The sequence below is a fragment of the Myxocyprinus asiaticus genome, chromosome 6 (genome assembly GCF_019703515.2).
Source record: "Myxocyprinus asiaticus isolate MX2 ecotype Aquarium Trade chromosome 6, UBuf_Myxa_2, whole genome shotgun sequence".
Lineage (NCBI taxonomy): Eukaryota > Metazoa > Chordata > Actinopteri > Cypriniformes > Catostomidae > Myxocyprinus > Myxocyprinus asiaticus.
This window is the reverse complement of record NC_059349.1, coordinates 21582010-21608817: the sequence shown is the minus strand read 5'-3', so window position 1 is coordinate 21608817 and position 26808 is coordinate 21582010. Positions and strand designations below refer to the sequence as shown.

The 26808-nt window shown below is 39.8% G+C and overlaps 1 protein-coding gene across 8 annotated transcripts in view; it reads right to left on the bottom strand.

The window, feature by feature from the left end:
- The window catches only part of LOC127441883 (rho guanine nucleotide exchange factor 4-like), a 142005-nt gene that overhangs the window by 26522 nt on the left and 88675 nt on the right, over window positions 1–26808 (bottom strand). For 4 of the 8 annotated variants that reach the window (XM_051699417.1, XM_051699418.1, XM_051699419.1 and 1 more), the window contains 3 exons: window positions 24208–24531; window positions 23100–23229; window positions 21421–21474 (listed from right to left, as the gene is read on the bottom strand). In XM_051699417.1, the coding sequence (XP_051555377.1) occupies window positions 21421–21474; window positions 23100–23229; window positions 24208–24531 (508 nt within the window). Of the gene's footprint in view, window positions 1–1240; window positions 1260–20055; window positions 20540–21420; window positions 21475–23099; window positions 23230–24207; window positions 24532–26808 lie in introns of those variants that run through there. The other 4 variants (XM_051699421.1, XM_051699423.1, XM_051699424.1 and 1 more) reach the window with 4 other exon arrangements.

Sequence of the window (26808 nt, the reverse complement as noted above, 5' to 3'; positions counted from 1 at the left end):
GCATCCTCCACAGACCTGTTTGCTCGATAAGTATATTGAAGGGGATCTAGAAAGGGTCCAGTGATGTCTTTCAGGTGGGCCAACACCAGTCTCTCAAATGACTTCATGACAACAGAAGCCAGAGTGACGGTCTGTAGTCATTAAGTCCTGTGATTTTGAGTTTCTTTGGGACAGGAATGATGGTGGAGCATTTGAAGCAGCAGGGAAATTCACACTGCTCCATTGATCTATTGAAAATCTGTGTGAAGATGGGGGCCAGCTGGTCAGCACATGATTTTAAACAAGTGGGTGAAACACCATATGGGCCCTGTGCTTTCCTTGTCTTTTGCTTCCGGAAGGAATGGCACACCTCCTCTTCACAGATCTTAAGTGCAGGTTGAGTAGCAGGTGGGGGGAGGAGGGGGGTTGCAGGAGGTGTTGATGTTTGTGTGAAGTGAAGGTCAGAGCAGGTGTGGGGTGTGAGACTGGGCCTTTCAAATCTACAGTAAAACACATTCAAGTTGTCAGCCAGTTGTTGGTTCCCTACAGTGTTGGGGGATGGTGTCTTGGAGTTAGTAAAGTCTTTTAGGTCTCTCCACACTGATGCAGGTTCGTTAGCTTTGTTTTTCAGCTTATCAGAGCAGATTCTTTTAGCCACTCTGAATTCTGTGTTCCTGGCCTGATTGTACAAAATTTGATCCCCACTTCTGTAAGCATTCTCTTTGGCCTGACAAAGCTGCCTGAGTTTGTTGTATGTTAAATAAGTCCTAGTAGGAATGCACACATCCTCACAGTAACTGATATATGATGTCACAGTATCTGTTAGCTCGTCCAGATTGGTGTCTGCAGCCTCAAATACATTCCAATCAGTGCAGTCAAAGCAGGCTTGTAGTTCCAGCTCTGCTTCATTGGTCCATCTCTTCACAGTCTTTACTACAGGTTTAGCTGATTTTAGTTTCTGCCTGTAGGTTGGAAGAAGATGAACCAGACAGTGATCAGAGAGTCCCAAAGCTGCTCTAGGGACAGAGCGATATGCATCCTTTATTGTTGTGTAGAAATGATCTAATGTATTTCTGTCTCTGGTGGGGAATGTAATGTGCTGTCTGTATTTTGGCAGTTCACGGGTGAGGTTAGCTTGATTAAAATCTCCCAGAATAATAATAAGTGAGTCCAGGTATTGTTGTTCTGTGTCTGTGATCTAATGAGCCAGCTGTTGCAGCGCTACATTCATGCACACGTGTGGAGGAATATAAACACTCACCAGAATAAACGAAGAAAACTCCTGCAGTGAGTAGAAAGGCTTACAGTTGATACAAAGTGCTTCCAAATCAGGACAGCACATCTTCTTTAATGTTGTTACATCTGTACACCAACTCTCATTGATGGAAATGCATGTTCCACCACCTCTCATTCTGCCCGTTAACTCCGCAATGCGATCCACTCTGAACAGCTGAAAGCCCGGCAGATGCAACGCACTGTCCGGAATGGCTTCACTCAGCCAGGTTTCTGTGAAGCACAAGGCAGCAGAGTTTGAAAAGTCCTTGTTTGTACGGCTAAGGAGATATAGTTTGTCCATTTTGTTAGGGAGAGTGCGGAGATTCACTACATGAATACTCGGCAGCACTGTACGAAAGCCACGCTGTCGGAGCTTGACCAGCACGCTGGCTCGCTTCCCTCACTTGCGTCTTATAGCGCGCTTAAACAACACAGCTGCACCTCCAACTAAAATGTCCAGCAAAACATCAGAATAGTCCAAAACTGGGAAACTGTCTGGTATGTGCTACCAAATGTTCAGCAGTTCGTCCCTGGTAAAACTGATTGGGAAAAAAATGACTAAACACAGGACAAACAAACAAAACCAACAAAAGAATTGGAGAGCTCCACATTGAGGCTGCCATCCGCGGCGCCATATTGACTTGTAAGTGAAGGATTGTTAGATTTGCACAGATAAAGAGCTACGCAAAATGCATTTGTTATAGGACTGGGATCGGGTAAGATGCTTTGCTCATGTACTCTTTCTTGATAAAATGTCTCGATACTAGCCGCACCAAGTTTATTGAGCGCGCACAGAGACATGTGTACAGAGCACATTCTGCTAGAATGTCTTCCACAACACTGATATATATATATATATTTTTTTTTAAGTGAACAGAGATTTTCTGTTTCAGTAAGGGTCACGACATTTCCGGCGTCTGATGCACAAGCATCCCTGGAGTAACTATAATTTGCACTGTAAATTTATCTCCCTGCTAAACGTAAATATATATACACCGATCAGCCACAACATTAAAATCACCTGCCTAATATTGTGTAGGTCGACTTTGTCAGTTTGAACCAGTCTGGCCATTCTCTGTTGACCTCTCTCATCAACAAGGCATTTCCATCCACAGAACTGCCACTCACTGGATGTTTTTTGTTTTTGGCACCATTCGGAGTAAATTCTAGAGACTGTTGTGTGTGAAAATCCCAGGAGATCAGCGGTTATAGAAATACTCCAATCAGCCCATCTGGCACCAACAATCATGCCACGGTTCAAATCACTGAGATCACATTTTTCCCCATTCTGATGGTTGATGTGAACTTTAACTGAAGTTTCTGACCCATATCTGGATGAATTTATGCATTACACTGCTGCCACATGATTGGCTGATTAGATAATCGCATGGATGATTGTTGGTACCAGACAGGCTGGTTTGAGTATTTAGGTAACTGCTGATCTCCTGGGAGTTGGGTCTTTCATATAAATTCACGGTATGCCCACCTCTTCAGACACTACTACACCACTGACTGTGCCATTCTTTTATTCAAAACATATTTTGTGATAGTGTGCAATGCTACTCTTAATGAAGAATTTTAAGAATGGCACCAGATGGTATAAATAAAAAACAGATATCAATAAAAAAGGCATTTTTTGTCACTTTTGGGGCATTTTTGCCCTGAGCTCCTCTTAATTTCAGACCCTGCATCACTGTTCTTTTACAAGCATTCTTGGTGAGAGAAATATCCTTTATTAACACATTAACAAAATGTGATTAAAACTTGCATAATATTAAGTATACAATAGTGGCATCTGTCTTTTTATTATTGTTATTTTTATTACAATGGTCCAGCCTGCAACACCTTATTTCTTTTTGCATCTGGGCCCCAGTAGAAAAAGTTTGGACTCCCCTGTTCTAGGGGTACTGAAGCTACAACTTAACTTGCCGATGTTGCATTAACGTCATGGAAACAAATTTCACCAGCAACAGCCTATGGCAATACATACAGATTCTATTCTATATTCATCACACACTCTTCCTAACAGAGTTGGATCAATGCACCGCCATGTCTGTTCTGGATGTGAGAAAAAAAGACAAGAGGGTCACAGATAAGATCCGCAGTGGAAAACATTCAAACCATCAGAGTCTGACATTCCCTGAGTATCAGTGAAGAGACAGCAGGCCTGTAAGGAATCTGCACATCCTTTTAAAGACTTTTACATTCACTCCACACCAAAGTCATTGGACAAATGCGTGTCTACGGTGGACCTGACACTCAAAATAAGATGAGCAACTTAACCCTCTTGAGATGATCGGGTCATTTTTGACCCATTTAAGAGTTCAAAGCAGTGAATCTTAAATTAATCTTAATGTTGTATTTGGTCAAAATGCCTTTGGATTCTCCTCAACAATTAAAGGAATAGTTCACCAAAAAATGAAAATTCTCTCATCATTTACTTTACACATACCCTCATGCCATTCCAGATGTGCATGACTTTCTTTCTTCTGCTGAACACGAATGAAGATTTTTAGAAGAATTTCTCAGATCTGTTGGTCCTTACAATGCAAGTAGGTAAATAAAATATAATTACATTATGATACTTGTTTATATTTGTGTCAATGTCAATTTTGTCCACAACTTTTGTGTTTGGGTCAGATCTGAAGCTATGATCCAGAAATTCATTCACAAAATCACAGACATAGCGACAGCAGTTTATCCGAGATAACATGAAATTAAGGTTGTGTGGCTGCGTGACACTGATTTGCGCAGAACAGGAAAAAATAAGACTAAGAGCCTAAAAGATTAATTGAGACAGAGGGTAGGGGGATGTGGGTGCCGTTTTATTTATTTTCAAATGATTTTTTTGACTCCTGCTTCTCAATGCCTTGCTCTCATCTTGCGTTCTTTATATTTCATTGGCTGTTGCTCATTTCCAGTCTCTCCCTCGTCGGGACAGTGCGCACACCTGACGGCTCGCAGTTCAGATATCAAGCAGGTTGCATCTGTTAGCATCTGAAACCAATTGGTGTGAGTCGCGGAAATGTGCACAATACATATTTGTCAGCGATGGACACGGGCTACGATCTGAGACTTCTAGTCGTGGACCAGTCACCGACTAGTTGCCGAGTACAAACACCAAAGGCTTCTTCAATGAATGAACCATATTACTTCACAGAAAAAAGTTTGTTATAATTATTATTATAAAATCTATATATATATATATATATATATATATATATATATATATATATATATATATACATTTTATTTTTTATTTTTTTATTTATTTATATATATATATATATATATATATATATATATATATATATATATATATATATATATACACTACTGGTCAAAAGTTTTGAAACACTTGACTGAAATGTTTCTCATGATCTTAAATTTTTTTTGATCTGAAGGCGTTTGCTTAAATGTTTGAAATTAGTTTTGTAGACAAAAATATAATTCTTCCACCATATTAATTAATTTAATTATAAAACGAACATTTAATTAAAAAACAAAAAGTTTTTGAAATTGATGACTTGGACCAAATAATAAAGAAAAGCAGCCAATAAGTGCCCAACATAGATGGGAACTCCTTCAATACTGTTTAAAAAGCATCCCAGGGTGATACCTCAAGAAGTTGTTTGAGAAAATGTCAAGAGTACATGTCTGCAAATTCTAGGCAAAGGGTGACTACTTTGAAGATGCTAAAATATAACACAGTTTTGATTTATTTTAGATTTTGTTTAGTCACAACATAATTCCCATAGTTCCATTTATGTTATTCCATAGTTTTGATGACTTCACTATTATTCTAAAATGTGAAAAAAAATTATAATAAAGAATGAGTAAGTGTTTCAAAACTTTTGACCGGTACTGTATATATTATTTATTTCATTTTTTTCAATTGTTAAATATTATTGTCACTGTTTAATAAAATCAATAATCCACTGAAGACTGTGCATTCAAAGGAATTTTAGAGCAAGAAATCTTTTAAGTGGATTATGCATTGTCTGAATTCACACAGACCTCTGTAACCAGTTTAATGGGTAATATTCTATAGGTGCTGAACTTTATATGCAGGTTCTGCACCATAAACAGTGTCCTAATAGAACATGATTTTCTTATTGTGCCTCAGACACTATACACATGCTCACAGTTAATTCAGTTCGTATAACAAAGCACTATGGTAGCTGGCTCAAAAGATCTCAGAACTAATTTCCTAAGCAGCAGACGAGGCCTGTAGTAGGGCTAGAAAGGAGCAGGCCGTGCCATGCACAGCTCAGTTAGGGAGTCTCGCTGGTGCCTGTCTGAGAGCAGGATTGAGGGACTGATAAGCTGTATGTACTACAAACAGGCACATGCCGTTTACTGACAAATTAAAGCTGCATGATATTCCTCACTGTAAGCTGAAAAGGCCTATGACGTGCACTTAAGCTACCAGGATAGTTTGATGCACTCCAGACAGAATTCCAGAATTCTGGGCAGAGTGTTGCTCAGCCAGTAAACAGAGAGGTGAACATGAAGGATTAAGGATCATAATCTGAGTTCTTCTAACTTCTCAATTTAAGTAGAAAAAAATAAATACCAAATAAGGTCCATGAACTCACAGGAATTGGAAAAATTCAAGAATGATTTCAGAGCAGAGTTGATATCTGCTTCTTTCCCGTGGCTATCAAGTATTGAATTAGGGTGGGAACATGATATCCTGACTGCACGTACATATTTTAGAGAATTACAGTTGAGACACCCACCAGTCACTCACCAACACCTTTTCACACATCTGTGTCTTCTCCAAAATGTATAACAATACAAAATATTACAGCTTTTGTCATCAGAATTTATTACACTATAATAAGGTAGAATCCAGCCAAAAGAAGGAGTTTTTGAGCTGCCTGGTTTAACAAATTGGAATCTGTTTAAGAGCCAAGCTGAGGCGTTCACACAATGGCGGGAATTCCTCTGGTCGGTGCAGCGGTACACTCTGGCCATGTGGGCCTCAGTTCATTGTCGCTGTGGATGTAACCAGCATTGTATGGCTACCCTGCAGTGCCACTTCACCCACATATGGAGCAAAATACCTCAGAATGTTACTGTTAGCAACTGATTCACAGAAGGTACAGCCAACAAACACTGTGTATAGTAACAGTGATGACACAAGGCAGATATAGGTAAAATTGCACCCTGATGACACAGGAGAACTTTTTTAAGTTAGTTATTCTGTAGCTATTTAGAAAACCATCAATGTAGTCTCAAGACACTCCGCTCTAGGGTCGTCCTCATTCTGAGGGATGATTCCGCCTCACGCGCCCTTCTCACCGCTTCCTCTGTGTTAAGTCTCGAGGGACCACATGAGGAAGCACAGCGGGGCCACGTGCTTCCTCACTGTCTGCCGTTAAAAGACCGTGGTTATGAAAGCAATGTCATTCTTCCCTGAGGTTCACACGGAGCTTACTGGGACCAGATTGGAGGGACTGCCATCCTCAGGCATATTTCAGCGTCTTTGTACTGTTATGCAAATAGCGCTGTCAGTTTCCAGCGGGAAGAATCCCCCTGTAAGTATAGTGTTTATAGGCATCTTGATCTCATGCCTTTTTCTATTATATTTCAACTCGCCCTTCCCCGCTATTCTAGCTGGGAATGAGTCAGTTTTTATTGCAACGCTTCCTATGCATTGCTTGAATAATGTGCGAATAGTGGCTGCTCGACGTGCGCTGAAGGCTGAAAAAGCTCTTTCTTCCTCACCAACCAAACTCACTCACCGTGATAACCACGGGTGAATGGCGTCTATTGTTAGCTCGCTCGAGCCTTTACACTATAAGCGCTGTACACTGATGCGTGATGTGCTCTGAGTGAGAAGCTCCCGTCTGATCAGCGGCAGCTATCTGTGCCCATTATCTGCGCCCGCTCGTGCATTTCGCGATCGCGTGGTGTGTTTCCGGGCATCTCAGAGAAAAATCAACCCACACTCCACACAAAATGCTCCCGTCTTATAAACGGCAGCTGCCCTCAACACATGCGTGAAACTCGGCATCCACCCGCACATTACATGGTCGTGTGGTGCGCGTTACAGAGCATTTCTCAGTGTGTTAAAAAAACATTAGTGTGCGGTTATACATTCCGGTTCGTGACGCGGCTGCATCGCTTCAACAGCGTTCTATCCTCCATGCTACAGTGCAGGACATGCCCATTCTGCTCTCCGAGGTAGTAAAGTCTCATTGGTGAGAGAGGCAATGGGGTCATTCCTCATACCCTGCATAGAAAGAATGTCACAGCCATTATTTTCTCATCAAAACGCAGAAAGACAGTGGCCTCTGGCCTTTCTGCACCTGTGACATCTGTTAATCTGTTCATAATGATCACATACAAACAATTCTCTCTCTTATGTTTGCACGCTCATAAATCATACCTTAGTGTACTTAATAACTTTGGCTCAGACCATTCTTGAGAATTTGCCTTGCTTCCCCATTTCACACACTGTGCACAACCGCTTCCCAATGGTGAGCGGCGCGCTATCACAATTAGTGTAAAATATAAAGTGCCCGATAACCCGTTATGTGAATGCACGGCGGGCGCTCATAGACATGTCAGATTGGGTGCTAAAAATGATCGACCATGGGTATTCGATCCAATTCGCATGCAGACCGCCTTGCTTCAACAGCGTTTTGTCCTTGATGGTTCCATCATGGGACGTGCCTATATTATCTCCTCACAAAGGATGCGATAGTGGTTGTTCCGAGCTGCCACGGCCACAAAGGGTTTTACAGCTGCTACCCTTTCTTTCTGATTAAAGATGGCAGGCTTTGGCCGATCCTAGATCTGAGACGCTTGTTAACTCAGAAACAGATCTTATCGCGCATCCGCCCATGGGACTGGTTTGCATCAATAGATCTAAAGGTACTCATATCCAAATTGTACCGTGCCACAGGATGTTCTTGAGATTTGCGTTCGAAGGGATGACATTTCAATTCAAAGTCCTTCCCTTTGGATTGTCTCTGGCACCGCCAAATCGACACAAAATGTGTCGATGCGGCACTCACCCCTTTGAAGATGAACGGCATGCGCATTCTAAAGTACCTCAACGATTGGCTATTACTGGCCCAATCAGAGGCTCTGCTATGCGAGCACAGGGACATTATACTTCACCATATGAACAGCCTGGGTATCAATTACAACTGGGTGAAAAGCACACTTTCCCCCAGCCAACAAATCTCTTTTTTGGGGGTTTGACTCGACTCCATGAGCATGCGTGCACACCTCAAGAGCGAGCACGTCCAGATCATTCCCCAGTGTCTGTCTCAGTTCAAACTGGGAAAAACATTTCCACTGAAGACTTTCAGAAAATGCTGGGTTTTATGGCGGCAGCATCCACCATCATATCATTAGGTCTTTTACACATGAGACCTCTGCAGTGCTGGCTCAAACACCATGTACTGAGTTACGCCTGGTATCAGGGCCACATGCGTGACTCCGTGACTCGCCGCTGCCTGGCTGCTCTAGCACCATGGACAGCTCCAAACCTTTATCAGCAGGGTGTGATGCTGGGTCAGGTTTTCAGAAGAACACAGTTTGGGGCGCACTGTGCGATGACACCTGGCATTCGGCACTTGGACAGGTGCGAAATGAGCGTGGCACATCAACTGCTTGGAAATGCTAGCCATCTTCTTAGTGATGAAAGCTTTCCATTCCAACACAGTGAATCATTACGTTCTGACTCATTCAGACATTATGTCAGTGGTAGTGTACATAAATCACCAGGGCAGCACTCGATCGCTACCAATGTTGAGCCTGGCGCAACGCCTCCTTGTGTGGAGCACAAGCCATCTCCTCACCCTGCGCACAACATATGTCCCGGGCAATTTGAATTGCGGAGCGGACAGGTTGTTGTGCCAGGGACCGATGGCAGGGCAATGGAGACTTCATCCTGAAATGGTTATGAGGATTTGGGAACTGTTCTTTAAAGTGGAAGTCGACCTATTTGCCTCCGCAGTGACAGCCCTCTTTGGTACTCCATGTCCCAAGCCCCGCTTAGGTTTTGCTGAAACAAAATGCTGCAAAGAATAACTGATTAACCTTTATTTGTAACAAACATATGGTGAAAACCTGCAGAGATGCCATCCTGCCATTTGAATGTCTATTTAGAGATGTAACACACACCAGATCTTGTTAAACACTATCTCTCTCCTCACCTCTGTTCTGCATACCAGAAACCAGAAGACACTGAGGTGTATGGGGGAAGATTATTCAGACTTTAAACTGCTGCTTGAAGCAGGCTAGGGTGCAACTGTGTTGTATGCTGGTGGTTTGTTTAAAAAAGGTGTGAATGAAACACCATCTGTCTCATTGCCGTCAGTTGTGAGAATGCCTAAGGAGTAGCACATCTAAACATGCTGCAGACCCCGCTGTTCTGTATGCAAGTTAACTGGATTAGCAGCGCAATTGTTGGATCATGGAAAGCTAAAGGCATAGCTTACTGAGTGTAATACATTTGATCAAATTATAAGTTAAATGCCATACTCACCCTTGTGTAGATAAGTAACAATAATTGGGGATTGTATGAGGATTAGGCAACGATTGATCTCCAATGTAAAACAGTGAATACAAGTTCCTGTTATCTAAAGATTTTGCTACCAAATCCAACCCTTAAAAAGACTTTCATTGGTACAACCCAATATATTCAGGTTGATCTGGTCATAGTAAATAATATTTTTTGACTAAAATCAATGAATTTAGATGTTACCACACACGGTATATATTTTAGGTGAACAGAAGAAAACAAATTCATAGTATAGCAATGTGCAAACTACATATTTTCAACATAGACGGTGAGTTGCCTGAACAACTAGTTGACTAATTGGTTTTAAAAAAGGTCAGCACATTACACTCTAAAAAGTGGTAACATGCAGTTGTCACCTTAAGGGTTTATTTCTACTTGATCAAACCGTTAACATTTACTTTTGTTGGTGTAACCTTAGATATTCTGGTTGATTCCGTCATGTTAAATGTGTTGTTAAATGTTAATATTTTTGACCAGTTAATTTAGATGTTACCACATGAGGCACACTTTTTAGGTTACCTGAAAAAACATTTATCAGACAAAATACCCCCCAGAGAAAAGATGGACAACTACACATCTGCTCTACTTCCAGAATGGAAACTTAAGACTTTAATGAAAAAGCTTTTGAGAAGAACTGAGACTTTCTATTTCCAGCTCAGTGACAAGTGATGGTGCATTTTACACACATACTGAAAGCAGAAGAGATGTGGATTTGCAGAAGCACGACATGTTGATGGGAGGTGGTGACACATCCTGCGAGACTGTTTCCACTGCACGAGGCCTATTCTACAACGCATCTGACACCTGCAGTGTTTAAACCCAGCCCACCCTCCGCCTCTCTCATTCCAGATCAAATAGACTAAAGGCCCCTCGCGGCATCAAATGTGTCCTGGTGCATGCATTAGCATGAAGGAGGGGAAACAGGAAAGTTATGACACATATGGAATATACAATGAGATCATGTACTGTAAATACTGTGAAGAAGAGTTCACAAATGATATACACAAATAACCTCTGCACACATAAATCAACTCAAACTGAGTGTGGGTTGCACCAATAAGAACAAAATTAAGTAGAGTTTAGGGTTGGTTGATCCCTAAACTCTGTTTTTATTTTAAATTGAGTTATGTTGTACCACTTAATTTTAAATACAGTTTAACAAATCAGAGATTAAAATTTTAACCTGTGATTAAAACGTTCCCCTGAGAATAATTTTTTCCACCATTATAGTTTCTGAACCTAGCAGTAGATCGTTAGTATCAGTGGTGTAGCCACGTGTGTGCAAAAGTTTGCAAATTCCAACCAAAATGTCAGCTTGCACACCCAAACGAACTGGTTTTTTTTTTGTTTTTTTTAATATGATTAAAAGGATAGTTTACCCAAAAATGAAAATTCTCACATAATTTACTCACTCCCATGCCACCCCAGATATGTTTGACTTTCTTTCTTCTGGGGAACACAAATTAAGATTTTTAGAAAAATATCTTAGCTCTGCAGGTCCATACAGTGCAAGTGAATGGTGACCAAAATTCTGAAGCTCCAAAAAGGACATATGGGCAGCATAAAATTAATTATTTATCTGTTTCTCACCCAAACTTATCATATCACTTCTGAAGATATGGATTTAACCACTGAATTACTTTTATGCTGTCTTTATGTGCTTTTGGAGCTTCAAAATTTTGGTACCCATTCACTAGCATTGTGAGGACCTAAAGACCAGACTCGTCAATGATAACACCATCCAGGACAGCCAGAAATCTGGGAGTTGTGTTTGACGATCAGTTGAACTTCACAGACCACATCACAAGGACTGCCTGATCGTGCAGATTTGCCTTGTACAACATTAGGAAGATCAGGCCCTTCCTATTGGAGCATGCTACACAACTCTTCATCCAAGCTCTTGTTCTATCCAGGCTGAACTATTGCAATATTCTTCTGATAGGCCTTTCAGCATGCACTGTCAAACCTCTTCAATTGATCCAGAATGCGGCAGCGAGAGTGGACTTCAACGAGCCCAAGAGAGTGCACGTCACGCCTCTCTTCATCAAATTGCACTGGCTGCCAATGGTTGCTTGCATTAAGTTCAAGGCATTTATGCTTGCTTATAGAACAACCACTAGCTCCGCACCCCACTATCTAAACTCACTACTTCAGACTTATGTGCCCTCAAGAATCCTGCATTCTGCGGGTTAACAGCGCCTCGTGGTGGCATCTCATAGAGGCACAAAATCACTGTCCCAGACCTTTAACTTGACTGTTCCCCGCTGGTGGAATGGCCTGCCTAATTCCACCCGAGCAGCTAATTCATTAGCCTCTTTCAAAAAACAGCTAAAGACAAATCTTTATTGTGAACACTCAACCCTTTCATACTAACACATTACATTCATGTTTAAAAAAAACAAAAAAACAAACAATTTCCTTGTGTACTGCCCTAAGCTATGCGAGACTATGCGAGTATTACAACACTTATTATATTGTTGCCCATTTTGTTGGATGAATCACTTCTATTGTTCTCCTCATTTTGGATAAAAGCATCTGCTAAATGGATAAATGTAAATGTAAAGAGCTGAAATATTTTTTTAAAAATCTCTGTTTATGTTGAGTAGAAGAAAGAAAGTCACACATATCTGTGATGACATGAGGGTAAATGATGAGAGAATCTAAATTTCGGGGTGAACTATTCCTTTAATAATAGTAGGCATGTAAAATGCATCCATGTGATGATGAACTTTCATCACATTGATTATGGAATTTAACAGGTTGTGGACTCACATGACTTGGAATTGGTGGTGGCGTAGTGGACTAAAGCACTGAACTGTTAAGCAAAAGGTTGTTGGTTCACTCCCCACAACCACCACCATTGTGTCCTTGAACAAGGCACTTAACTCCAGGTTGCTCCAGGGGGATTGTCCCTGTAATAAGGGCACTGTAAGTCACTTTGGATAAAAGCATTTGCCAAATGCATAAATGTAAATGGAACTGACATGGACTTGAGTCAAAAATTTGATGACTTGTGAGTCGACTCGACATAATCAAAGAAGACTTGCAACTCAACTTAGACTTGGACAACAATAACTTGCGACTTGACTAGGACTCAAGCCCTCTAACTTGGAAAGACTTGATACCTTCTAAACCAAAAATCATAGTTATACATTTAAAAATGTGAAGCAAATCAACGATTTATTTTACCCGATAAACAATTCACTTGATTTTCAAATCTGCATTTCCATGCTCCACATTCAACCAATCAGACAACCAACTAATCAACTTCCAGGAGAGTAGGAACAAGTTTGAAGATCACGCATTCAAGGACGACACAGCCAAAATGATACCAAAGGTAATATCATTTGGATATAAAGAATACAATATCGAAGGCAACAAAAGGATTACAACATGTAGAACCTGTGGTTCAAAAATTACAGACGCTTTGTCAACAACGTCCAATTTTGTGAGGCATCTGAAAACCCACAGACAGAGGTATGTTATGATTGTTAACTTTTACATGTCAACTATGGTTCAGTAACTTACCTTGTTAGCTGGGTTAGCTAGCTAGCTACTAGGGATGGGACAATACAGCAAATTTTTATATATCACGAACCCAAAAAAATGACAAACCATATCGAGGCAAAACTCAATATTTCAAAATTTGCAACAAACATCAGACATCATAATCTTTGTATTGCTTGATTTCACCCCTACTGCACTTTTTTCTACACTGTTTACAGGGTTTGCACAAGGTCCTTGAAGTGCTTAAAGTTTACTTTTAGAAATGTAAGTACTTGAATACCTAGAAAATCACCTTTTTTGTTGAAAAGTGCTTTAGATCAAAACAGAATATTTCTTCCGTGTAATGTATCCATCAAAGATGAGATCCTGCACTCCACTTTCATTGAATAATGTGTCTTTTACTATCCTTTCTGTTCTTTACAGTCACATAAAAAAAAAAAAAAATATTAGTTGGAATCACAAATTGCATGGATGTGCTAAAAAAAGAGTGACTTCTCTCTGTTAATAAGCTGGGGCACCTGCGCAAGTTGTTAAAGTGACAATGTTATTTTTGCACTTGTTAAAGCAACCTTTTTTCTGCCACGGCACACTTTTTACGAATAAAAAGCTCATGGCACACCACTATCCCACATAACCATTGTCGATAGTTTTCCTTTTTAAGAACTTGTCCATGTTTTCTTAGTAGTGTGTTACTCGTAATGTTTGAAATGCGGCTATGCAAAAATCGCAAGTAACATAGGTACGCTGTATAATGAGGTCACATGAGGTCTTGCGAATTAATTCTTGCAATGCCACAGCAAATACATTTAGATTTTTTTATTAATGTATTTATTTACCGTATTGTCTGGAAATAAAGTCGCACCTGACTATAAGTCGCACTGGGTCAAAATCGCATTGTTGACAGAAAAACAAAAACATATACAGTAAGTCGCATCTCTGTATAAGTCGCACTGACAGAGGTTGGATCCGGAAGGCACTAGCACCCGAGAGCAGCCGCCCAGCCTCCATTCACTGGTTCAGATGTCAAACACACTCCGTGAAGATTACAGAACCTCAGAATCTACACATTGTATCCAGCTGGTTATAGGATTGTTTTAAATGGGAGAATTTGCTTTAATTAATCGTGTCCAACAGTTTCACATATTCTGTTTATGTTTCATGAGAGAAACGTGACAAGTAATCCACATCTGTTTATAAAATCTGTAACTCTATGCTGTGCAAAAATAAACAGCTTTTAAACAATACACCTGTTGAATTCTATTCTTTCATTAACGTTTGTGTCTGTGAATATTTCAGATATTTGCAACCCTCTTTGCTATACATTAATTATCCGGTTCACTGACTGAATGTTTTTACTACAAGTTTGATGAAGCATCACTTTATGGGCATGTGAGGAGTTGCATTTGTCAGCGGACAAGAGTTTGTTAGAACAGTTAAGATGGACAAAATATTTAATCTGGTTGCATAAAATACTTTGTAAAGGCAAAATATTCTGAATTGTCAACTTTAAAACACTTCTACCGTCTCTATGACCAATGTTTTCATCTGTTTTGGTGCGCGTTTGACCAGCCGACATCAGTTGTATACATTATGTTTAGGCCTATAAATCGATTCAGACTATAAATCACAGGACCTTTCAGATGATGAAAAAAATTCACGACTTATATTCCGGAAAATACTGTATTTATTTATTTTGTGGAATTTGATCATTTTACATGGCAAACCTGACAATCTTTCACGACACAATGGTTGGGAAACACTGTGTAAAAGGAATATTCCGGGTTCAATACATGTTAAACTCACGACAGCATTTTGTGGCATAATGTTGATTACTACCAAAAGTAATTTTGACTTGTCCATCCTTTTCTTTAAAAAACAAAAAACAAAAATCTACAGTGAGGCACTTACAATGGAAGTGAAAAGGGGCCAATTTTTGAACCTTAACATTTTTAAAAGTATAGCCACAAGACATAAACAATATGTGTGTTTACATGATTTTAGTGTGATAAAATTTTTCTGTGTAACGTTACAGCCAATTTTACAACTTCGTTGCCATGACGATGTAATGTCAACAAACCATAAAACCTAAAAATTACTGTAAAAAAATGACGATTTAAACAACTTTACAGCTCAAATAATAGACATTTTTTAACAGAAGAATTAATGTAAGTGCTTTTATATAATTATAAGCTTCACTTTTCTGTTTAAACCCTTCAAAAATTGGCCCCATTCACTTCCATTGTAAGTGCCCAATGTAACCTTGATTTTTGCTTTTTTTAAGAAAAGGAGGGACGAGTAGAAATAAAATGTTTTTGGTAATCAATTGACATTATGCCACAAATGCTGTCGACTAAGCTTAACTTGTATTGAACCCGGAATATTCCTTTAAGACACACTTCTAACTTTCAAGCACATCCCTAGGCAGACAAATTGAACTGAGATAGATCGGTCCCCTTAGTGAAAATATACAGTATATTTCACATGAAATTGAACTGGGAAATGATGAACATACTTTAAAAGCCTTCCTGATATAAATTAATATATATTTAATATAGTAATTAATACTCAGACACTAATTTGGGCAAAGAGCACTAAAGATTTGAAGCTTAAAGTTGAGGAAATATGCCAGCATAATTTATGAAAAAAGGACAGATAAAATGACACAAGACACAAGTGGCACGGGTCTCGAATCGACCACCTCCCCTCGCGTCAGTGCCATTATTGTGGCCAGAAATAAAGAGCCCAGGCTGCCGAAGCAAGCATGACCCTTTTAATATCATGTTATATGGCATTTGGATCATAATTAAAACTTCTAAAAGTGTCCCATATTCATCCTCCTCAATTTGAAATAGCATTTTGGCAATTATTTTATATAATTATGTATGCAATTTTTCTGACCATATTAATTGAGAAACTACACAGAATATTTGTAACTTTCAAAACTAAAAAAAAAAAAAAAAAAAAAAACATTTGTCGCAGCACCACTTCAAATGAACTGATTAGTGATTAAAAATGGTGAAAACCTTAAGAGAAACGGTGACCAGTCACAGCACCTAAAATATACACTTTCCCTTCTACAGTACTGTGCAAAAGTTTTAGGCACTTGTGAAAAATGCTGCATAGTGAGGATGTCTTCAAAAATAATGCCATAAATAGTTTTCATTTATCACTTAATGTCATACAAAGTCCAGTAAACATAAAAAAGCTAAATCAATATTTGGTGTGACCACCTTTGCCTTCAAAACAGCACCAATTCTCCTAGGGACACTTGGACACAGTTTTTCTTGGTTGTTGGCAGATAGGATGTTCCAAGCTTCTTGGAGAATTTGCCACAGTTCGTCTCAATTGCTTCTGTCTCTTAGTGTAGTCTCAGACTGACTCGATGTTCAGTGGGGGGCTCTGTGGGGACATGACATCTGTTGCAGGGCTCCCTGTTCCTCTATTCTAATCTTTTCTATTTGCAAAAGTAATGTTTGAGAGTCTAACATTAATATTTCCTATTGACACACTAAAGCTGAAGATATAAATAACCATCTTAAGACAAATGCTTTTGTGAAACATCTTATGTGCCTAAGACTTTTGCACAGTACTGTACATTCATAAACATTTTAACCTAAAGTCTGGATATTGATTAAAAAAAAAAAGTGAATGGACATGTTATGCATCAACTACCCTCATCCTTTTCCACTAAAATGGTGCTGGTTCTTGTGCCGGAGCCGTTGCTTTGCTCAATTTGAGAGTCAAAAAATGACACAACTGAAAACATAACTTCATAATCTGGCCACAAACAAATATATCGCCTCACAGTCTTTGTCAACGATTCTTACGAGTTTTGAGAACTTTGTTTTAGCATCCAAAGTAATTTAATTAAACGTTTGTGCAATCATGAACTGCCTTGATGCAATGGACAACAGTTAAAAATTTACAGCAATCAATTCTATGATATTCAACAAAAAAAAAATTTCAGACAGACACAGAAAGAGGCAGAAGCCACTGTTTGCATCAGAGTACGTAGGAACAGAATGTCCATCAACTGAAAGTGTGTTATATTGCCACATCGGGCATTTCAAGTGTAGACAGCTTTGTTGATTATATTAGGAGTGATCGACACTTACTGAGCACTTGATTAGGAACACTATGGTCCTAAAGTGCCCAACGTGGTCTTCTGCTGTTCGACATGTTGCGCATTCTGAGATGCTATTCTGCTCACTACAATTGTACAGAGTGGTTATCTGAGTTACCGTAGCCTTTCTGTCAGCTCAAACCAGTCTGGCCATTCTCTGTTGACCTTGCTCATCAACAAGGCGTTTCTGTCTGCAGAACTGCCACACGCTGGATTTTTTGTTTTGTTATTGGCACCATTCTAAGTAAACTCTAGAGACTGTTGTGCGTGAAAATCCCAGGAGATCAGCAGTTACAGAAATACACAAACCAGCCCATCTGGCACCAACAATCATGCCACGGTCGAAATCATTAAGATCAAATTTTTTTCCCATTCTGATGGTTGATTTGAACATTAACTGAAGCTCCTGACCAATTTCTGCATGATTTTATGCATTACACTACTGCCCCATGATTGGCTGATTAGATAATCGCATGAATAAGTCCTGTAGGTGTACAGCTGTTCATAATAAAGTGCTCAGTGAGTGTAGTTTCATGCTACCTAGTTTGTTTTGCATTAGTCATGCCAGACAGCGTTATTGTTGTTTTGAAAACTTTACTTGGTGAGGACATTATCCCATCCCTGAAGCTTGACATATTCCTGGTTTGAGGTTTGAGACCAGGTTCCTGGTTTGAGACCAGAACATTCGAGAATACATGGAACAGTCTAGATTAGGCTCTAGCACCAGCATCCTGTCAGTGGGAAAGGGCTATGAGAGAGTTTAAGTTTTGGAGGTTCAGTCTGGCTCAAACCAAAACCATCTCTGTCTCTCTTGGATGTATCAGCCCTTCTATGAGATGCCAAAAGAATTCCCATGGGTTTTGTGTGAAAAAAAAAAAAACTCTCATTTGTGTTAAATTAAATATTTTTAATATTCAAACATATAAACGTTTCCGTTCAGAGTATTTCTCACGTGTTATTCCTCTGATTTCCCTCCACTGTTCTATGATCAGCTATGGACAGTGTATGAGCGCTGTAATGAGGTCAGTGGACCGTGACGAGGTGACAGCTCTGTTTGAAATGTCTGTAGCTATTGCCGCCGGCTCCCAGTGCACCATTTATTTCCCTCGTTTGCAGAAAGTCACATCCTATCTCTCACAGGACAAAGCACAAAATGAGAAAAACATCCAAATTACAGCTGACGTGAATAGCGATGGTCGTTTGTGACATCAGTGCTACCTTGGCTGATGGTCATTGGCTTGTCTGTCACCATGCCAACCCTGAGAAAAGATAATGAGCACCTCAAACTGGCACCTCATCTAAAAACATCTCACTCATTTTACACAATTTTCTAGATAGGCACTGACGCAGGCAAGTATTAAGGATCAAACGGGTAGTGCCAAAACTGAAAGAGAGAGGTGCTCTATTTTTAGAGAGGAAACCTGAAGAATCTGTGTTAATCAATATATCTGTTCTATAGGCAAAAGGGGCTTTTAAAAGCAAACCAGGCAGTGTTGGTTTCCCCCCTGAAATATGTTTAACACAGATTCTGCTTTCAGGAGCTTTGCAGAATGAATATTAGAGTACAGATTATAGCTCACATACTGTATGTGAGATTTGCATGAAGACTGACAGTATAGCAAAGCTGATGTGATATGGCTACATTGTTTAATGCAATCATTAAGGCTACCTTGTGTTGAAAAGCTCATTGCATGTTCATTTTGTTGTACACTAATATCCTGTGAGGGAAAATGCGTAGCTGCTGAATGCAGGGAACATTGTCACATCGCTCTGAGCGTTCGCTCTTAAGCCATCCAACTATATATCCAGAATACACATTTGCTCACTTGACAGAGCCTTCCACAACATTACCACTTAACCAGTTACGAGCCAGAAGGAACATAAATCAATAGATGACATCCATGAGTCGTGACAGTACTGCAATAACCTAAGCAGGATGCAGAGAGTAAAGAGAGTGGTACTTCTTCATTCAACTGTAAAACATTATATCTAATGTGAATTACAACATCACTGGCAGCAAACTAGTCAGCTTTCAAACTAATCTTGCTTTTAATCACCTTCTACTATCTATGTGGCATGCGAACCGATGTGAAGCCTATTAGTGTGATACAGAAACAAACTCCTGTTACTTTGACATGCAAAATGCAGGAACGCATGTGTTTACATTTGCATAGAGACAGTGGCTCTTTCAGCTACCTCCTTTTGCCCATAAAGGGCTGAAGACAATGCAACCACATAAACCAAAAGACTGAAATACAATGAACAAGAGCTGTCACAAAAACCTCATAGATGGGCAATGTCACCCATTTCATGAGTGTTAACTGACATGCACATCAGCCCTGCTGAAAAGACCAGCATTTGTTGTGTTTTGGATGCAGGTCCACAAAATGGGATGCTGGTGTCCTTACCAAGGTTTCGTAACTAGTTTAACAAGCTTCATCTGGAACAGTATGCTGGTTGACCAGAATTTTTTGCTGGTGATTAACCTAGCTATGCTGGACCAGCATGAAACCAGCATAAACCAGCTAGCTAAGTTGGTCTTTTCAGCAGGTAAGCTCAAAGTATCCCTCCATTTCCAGCAAATAACAAACTTGATCTCTGATGTCCAAAGGTGGAAATGTCTTACCATTGGTGGAATGAAGGCTCTCCAGACTCCAGTAATGGGACATGACCCCTCTCACTGCCCTGACCCCTCCAGGCAGTCCCTTAGCGGGGCTGCAATCTGAGTCAGAGCCAGGTGACTGCCCTGAGCTCCCCCCACCACTGCTGCCACCGCCACCACTGCAGCCTCCTCCTGCCAGCGGGACACCCACCTCACCGGCACTGTGCTGGGTGCGCATGTGGCCGCACACCGACAGGGAGAAGGGTGGTGTCGCTTTGGCAGGTATTAATTCCAACCGCGCTGCGTCTCAGGGCTTGTGTCAACCACCGAGCTCTCAGTCGCGACTGCTTGTAGAGTCTGCAACGAGCCCTCAGCTCTCCCCTTTCATTCCTCACTCGCTTTTCTGCTCTTTTACCTTCACTCTTGGCTGCAATCTCAAAGAGCTCAACATAGACGCCCAGTCACACAATCAGCTCTCTCTTTCTCTCTTTCTCTCTCTCTCTCGCACGCACATCCACACACATACAGTCACAGGCTGGCATCACCAGGGATCCTCTAAGGGGAAGTGGACTGATATGACTCATATGGTTCAATGTGAAGCACTCAGTTTGGCACTGAAACGGGCTGCCTTTCTCTTCCCCCGCAGTCCCCCCTTGAGCCCCCCTTCTTCCACTGTTAAAGCCAAGCTGTTAGTAAACCAAAAGACGGCGCCTGGAGAGAGCACTAGCGATGTCGAGAGTTGCAAACACCTTCTAAGAATTTAACCCCTAATTAGCTGATATCACACTAATGGCAGGCCCAAAAATGTGCACAACACATCACAACAAAAGCATTTGACGAAACCATACTTGAGCAGCATGCCGGACTGATACTAAAATACACAGTTTCCACAGAAATGCTCATTATCTCTGAAAACTATGAATAGAAAGGAATGTGGTTTGTGTGCAGACCTTTCTCATCAGACACAAATGTGAGACTATTGACTTGCTCTAGACCTTGCAGCTGTGATTACATTTTACGTAAGAACATTGGAAACTGGATGCAGATCAAAGTTAAAACTCAGGGGAACATTCCTCACATTCTTGTATATGACAGATCTGATCTACAACTGTTTCAGATCACACACACACACTTAAAAATGTCATTGCAAAATGAAAGCCATCTAAATATAAATAGGATAACATAATGATCACATCAGTATTTATACAAATGTCCCAGTCTTAAATCTACAATATGCTTACAACAATTCCATGCTGAAGAATATCTGTTTAACCCAACTGTTACAAATGAAACAAATAGGTTTGGATGTCTTTTCAATACATTCATAAACCAGACAGGCTCTGTTTGAAAGCAGAAGTTCATATGGTGGTCCTGATCAAGTAAACTCACCCAAAGGTGCGGTCGGTCCATGTGCCTCTTGTAATGGTGTGGTTAGATTAGATTCTGTGGAGAGCAGCATGTAACAGTGTTAGTTTCTCTGATGAAGTTAGACTCAAGTTTTACATTATCATAACGGCCAGGAATGCTGTACTGGCTTGTCATGCAGTGTACGGAAAGGTCGTAGAGTGGGCATGATGTCAGAAAGGGACAAAATGAGGTCATTGTGTATTTCTCCTCATAGGAATCCATATTAAATAAGGCAAGGCATTTGCAGAGGTCCCGCAAAAAGCACAGAGCATGTCATAGAGACAAGACATCAATAGTGGGAGGAATATTTTGATGAGAACAATAAAAGTAAACAAGCTCTGCAGAAGCCACAGCTTAGATTAGAGAGTGAAAAATGCACATGTAAATATATAGCTGGCCCAGGTTTGAGGTAAAAACATGATACTAAGAGGAGACAAATAAAACCAGCCTGATCTCATGAACATTACGTCACTGTGGTGAAAATTTTTGCAAAATGACGTAACAAGTATTGCTGTTCCAACTTGAAATGTCCAGTGAGTGGCCCTAAAAGCGAGTTAAAGGTTCCCCTAAACAAGTTTTTGAGATTAATGCTCTTTCGAGCTTTAAATCAATAAAACCTACCTCCCTACACCAAACATTACACCTAACCAATGATGTCATGCAGTTGGTTATGTAATGCAAATGTTAAAATGTGTCGCCTTTCAAGTCATGCGCTATAGTTAAAGTGTTTTCTTAAGATAGCACTGTATGAGGAACAGAGCGAAAAGTAAGTGTTTATGAACTAAGGTTGCTACATGTCCCATACTTTAGTGGCTATATGCTCAGTGGGGATCCCTGGACAGCGCTCAAAATTTTAAAGTGCTCAAAATGCTGAAGCTTCCCGTATTCGCTTGGGGAAAGTTTGTAACCCTATTAGGAACTGATAATCTGCCATTTTGCCGTTTATGTGATTTGTGTGAAAGTTAATAAAAGTTATTGTTGCAGCACCCCTAGTGTTTATTTTACTATATGTGATATGTAAAATGGGGGGGGGGGTGCTGTAAACTCACGCCAGGTCTACCTCTGCGTTCAGAGAGAGAGAGAGAGCGAGCAAGAGAAGGCCTGGCGCCAGTGAGTGGGTGAGAAATAATCAGCAGGATTGTTTGGCAGAAAGAGAGAGGATCAGCGCTGGGGGCCCCTGAGCTCCACACGCCATGCATTACTGCACAAAGATAACCTCTATGCTCTTGCTACATTCACACATGACTAAATAAAGCTTTTCTTAAGAAATCACACATTTCAGATGCCTGTAGGTGGAAGTGCTTAATCAAGTCATTTTCAATATCTCATCACAGATGTTTGCTTGCATCTGTGCACAGACCTCCTCAGGTTTGTGTCCAAGTATATGGACGTAAATTAAACGATCTTTGATAATGAAAGACTACAAATTCACATCAAAGATGTTTGCAAGTCTCCGGGATCCAAATGTCACAAACAAACCTATAAATAGCTCACCAGGGTTTATCAAAGCAAAGGTTTTAGAATAAAAGCAACCATTGCCCCCTGGAGGACACTATGGAACTCAAAGATTTAGGAAGACAATAAACTTGTTCCCATATTAATAAAAGTTTGTGATGCAGTGATAAAGTGCATGTTGTGTTCAAAAAGCTTGTGTTACTGACCTGAAAACGACACACGGTGGGGCCAGCCCAAGCAGTCGAGGCCTATAGGTGTGCTCTGGGAGAATAAGTGGTCTTTCAAAGAGATGGAAGGGAACTGCTCAGGAGACGTAAGAGAGAGTCTAGTGCACACCTATGGATGAGAACAGTGATCAGACACAACACATGTCCATAATTACAATTCTTTTTAAAACACTTTGAAAGGGGGTATTTTCACAGGGCTCGTTCTTGAAGTAATAACAGGTAAAGAGCTCAATGGAATTGAACAGAATGCATGTTTATGGATGCATTTAAGAGACAGTTCACCCAAAAACTAAAATTCTGCTTTTTACTCATTTACTCACCCTAATGCTGTTGCAAAGCAATTTGACTTTCTTTCTTAAGTGGAACACTAAGGAAATGTTCGGCAGAATGTTTGCTTTCATTGCACTTTCCATACATGAAAGTGAATGGTGACTGACAGCCTGTCAGTTCCAAACATTCTGCTAACTTGTCCCTTTGTATTCCAAAAAGGTTTGTGAAAACATGATGGTGAATAAATGATGATAATTTTCATTTTTAGGTTAATTATCCCTTGAACTCTCATACATCAATTGCTAATATACACATTAAATACACTTTTATCCCATCACCAGATTCATCTGATTGATCTCTTGTTGACACTGTGTCTTAAAAATGTGGCACTAAAGGCCAGAGACACCGAAAATGCAGCGAGACACGCCACCAGTAATGGCAAAAAACATCCATCCGGGACATGTGTACATAAACCAAAATTGAATAAATAGCACAAATGAAATACAAGAATGTGTCCTGTGTGAACAGCCCCTTTTGTGTCAATTATTTGTCCCTCTATTAACTAATTAAAAGAACTCCAAATAGTCTGTGAAATTCTGAGAGACATCTTAGGGGAAAGTGTTTGGCCAGACTTTCAAAAACTCAGGCAAAACACAAGAAATAGAAGAGAAGTCTGAAATACTAAAGACACTACAAGCAGAGTATAAGATAATGAGTCCAGATGTGTAAAACAGGAAGAAAGCAGAACAGGACAAGAGAGGATGCAGTGGGAGATGCTGATGGCAATGTGTTTCTCCCATTTCGATGAGTTCCTTACTTTCTCATGAATCTCAGATGTTGGAGTGCTAAGCTGCCGCAAACTTCTCTGTACGCTAAGGTTCTTTTTATAGATGTTCTCTGCATCAGCCAACATTTCATATGAACATGAGCAACAAAGTTCTTTTGTGGAATTTCTCTTCCTCTCTTGGTCAAGTGCCACCTCTCTGATGCCCTGGAGAGGCCCCACCCAGCTGTAGATGTCTGAGATGGGTCTGGGTGCAGTTCTACCCTGCTCTCTGTTCTTCATCCGAAGCACACATCCATGTCCTTGTTGTCTTCTCTCTGATGACTGGGCGGCTGGCTCAACACTGTGCTGTACATGCTTTGAGTGCAAATTTAGGAGGTTATACAGATATCTTTTGATGAAAGTTGCACTGAAGGATGAAGTCTGTCAAATGTTGATTTTTGGTCATGTTAAATTCTTAAAAGTATGCATTAGCATGATAAATGTTTGAGCCACAATAATGGTCGACATGGTCATTAACCACTAGGTGTCACTGTTTCTGAAAAATCTTTAGCACTTTTGAACATTTAACAACCATTGTATTTCCTGGACATAATGACATGAGTTAGACTGTCTATGCCTATGCACCTCAACAATCCACTTCTTTCAAGCATGTAGAGCCTTGGGAAAACTCAAACTGTAGTGGGATTACTACGTCCAATCTGTAAAGCTTAATATAGAAAGTGAGTAAATTATAGAGGGCTCCTGTCCAATATGTTCAAAGGACACATTTAAGCTCTCCTAACACCATGCTTTTAATATCTTCCCAGTTATGTGGATGTCATCAATGCTCTAGAATACAAGAGTAACATTCACAGACAGAAAATACACAATACAATCTCATATCTATACAATAAAATATAATAATATCTGACATTTTACATAGGGAGCTGTCACATAACATGTCTATAGATTTTTTTTTTACCAACATCAAGGTTTCAGGTTAAAATGTATATGAATGTATAAGGGAAAATGTATATCTTGGGTAGGGGAGTGCAGCAAAGCTGTTATCTGTATCTGTTGCAATGGCAAAATTATCTGTGTCTGTATTCGGATATAACCGGATTTGGGTGGGGCTTAAGCCGGAAGAGTGTCAAAACTAAATGAAAAGTCAGTTTTAAATGGGACTTTTCTATTTATAGTTCCAATATAACAATTATGCCTTTTATAATTCATACAATTATTTCTTATTATTATTATTATATTTAACTATATAATTTTTTTTTACAAGATAACGCTGAATATGTGTGAAACTGTGTATTACTTTCCCTCATCATCCATATTGTCAAACAAACAACCCAAAAAAAAAAGCTAAAATTCTATACAAAAAGATTCCGTTTGAATCATTTTTCAGCCTATTCGATATACAGTATATCCTGTGTGTATGTATATATATATTTTCACTGAATAAACACAAAGAAGGTTAATATTTAATCATTTTCATTTATATGCACAAATATATAACAATACAGTAATAAAATGTATTTTTTTCCTACATATATTTTTACGAAAACATGTTTTCTCTGAATGAACAAGGTGTGCAAAAACGAACTTAACTCATTTTTAACCCAGCTGAATATTATTGAAACTAAATTATGATTGCATATTATTCTATTATTTTGAGGATTAGATTTGTTTTAGCCTATGCAATAGTTATTTTTACCACACAAACTGCTCTGAGCGTAATTACGAGCCCCGTATGACACAAAAAACTCTGTAGTGCACACAAACCATATAATTTCATTTAATCACAACTTTTTGTGGTTTAAAATTCACATATGACCATATCACGATTTTGATGATATTTTGATTAATAGTGCAGCCCTGAAGGATCGTTCAAATTAGTCTTATGTGCTCTTTAGGAAATCAAGTGCCCAAATAAAAAGTGGAAAATGTGTATGATATGGTAGCTTAGTTAATGTTAACGCAACTCACCCATCTGTTTTGAACTGAAATCACACTGTGCGCATTTTAATTTAAAGTTTATACTTTAGTCATACTAACTTCACAGACTTACTATTTTGTTGTCGTTTTAGATATGTTTATTTAAAATATTTCTCTATGCCTGTGCTCTTTGGATAATCAGTCTAACAAATATTTTTTCTATTATTCGGTAGAATTTGTTATTCATTTTTAAGACATTATTCATGCCTTTCCGAATAAGGTATTCAGCTTTGGGTACATACCTATTCTAAGGTCTTGTAACTGGTCACCAATTTTTATTTATTTATTTTTTTGGATTTTTCCCGTTTTTCTCCAAATTTGGAATGCCCAATTCCCAATGTGCTTTTTTAAGTCCTCATGGTCGCGTAGTGATTTGCCTCAGTCTGGGTGGCGGAGGATGAATCACAGTTGCCTCCACGTCTGAGACCATCAACCCACGCATCTTATCACGTGGCTTGTTGAGCGGGTTGCCACGGAGACATAGTGCGTGTGGAGGCTTCACGCCATCCACCGCGGCAACCACGCTCAACTCACCACGCGCCCCACCGAGAACGAACCACATTATAGCGACCATGAGGAGGATACCCCATGTAACTCTACCCTCCCTAGCAACCGGGCCAATTTGGTTGCTTAGGAGAGCTGGCTGGAGTC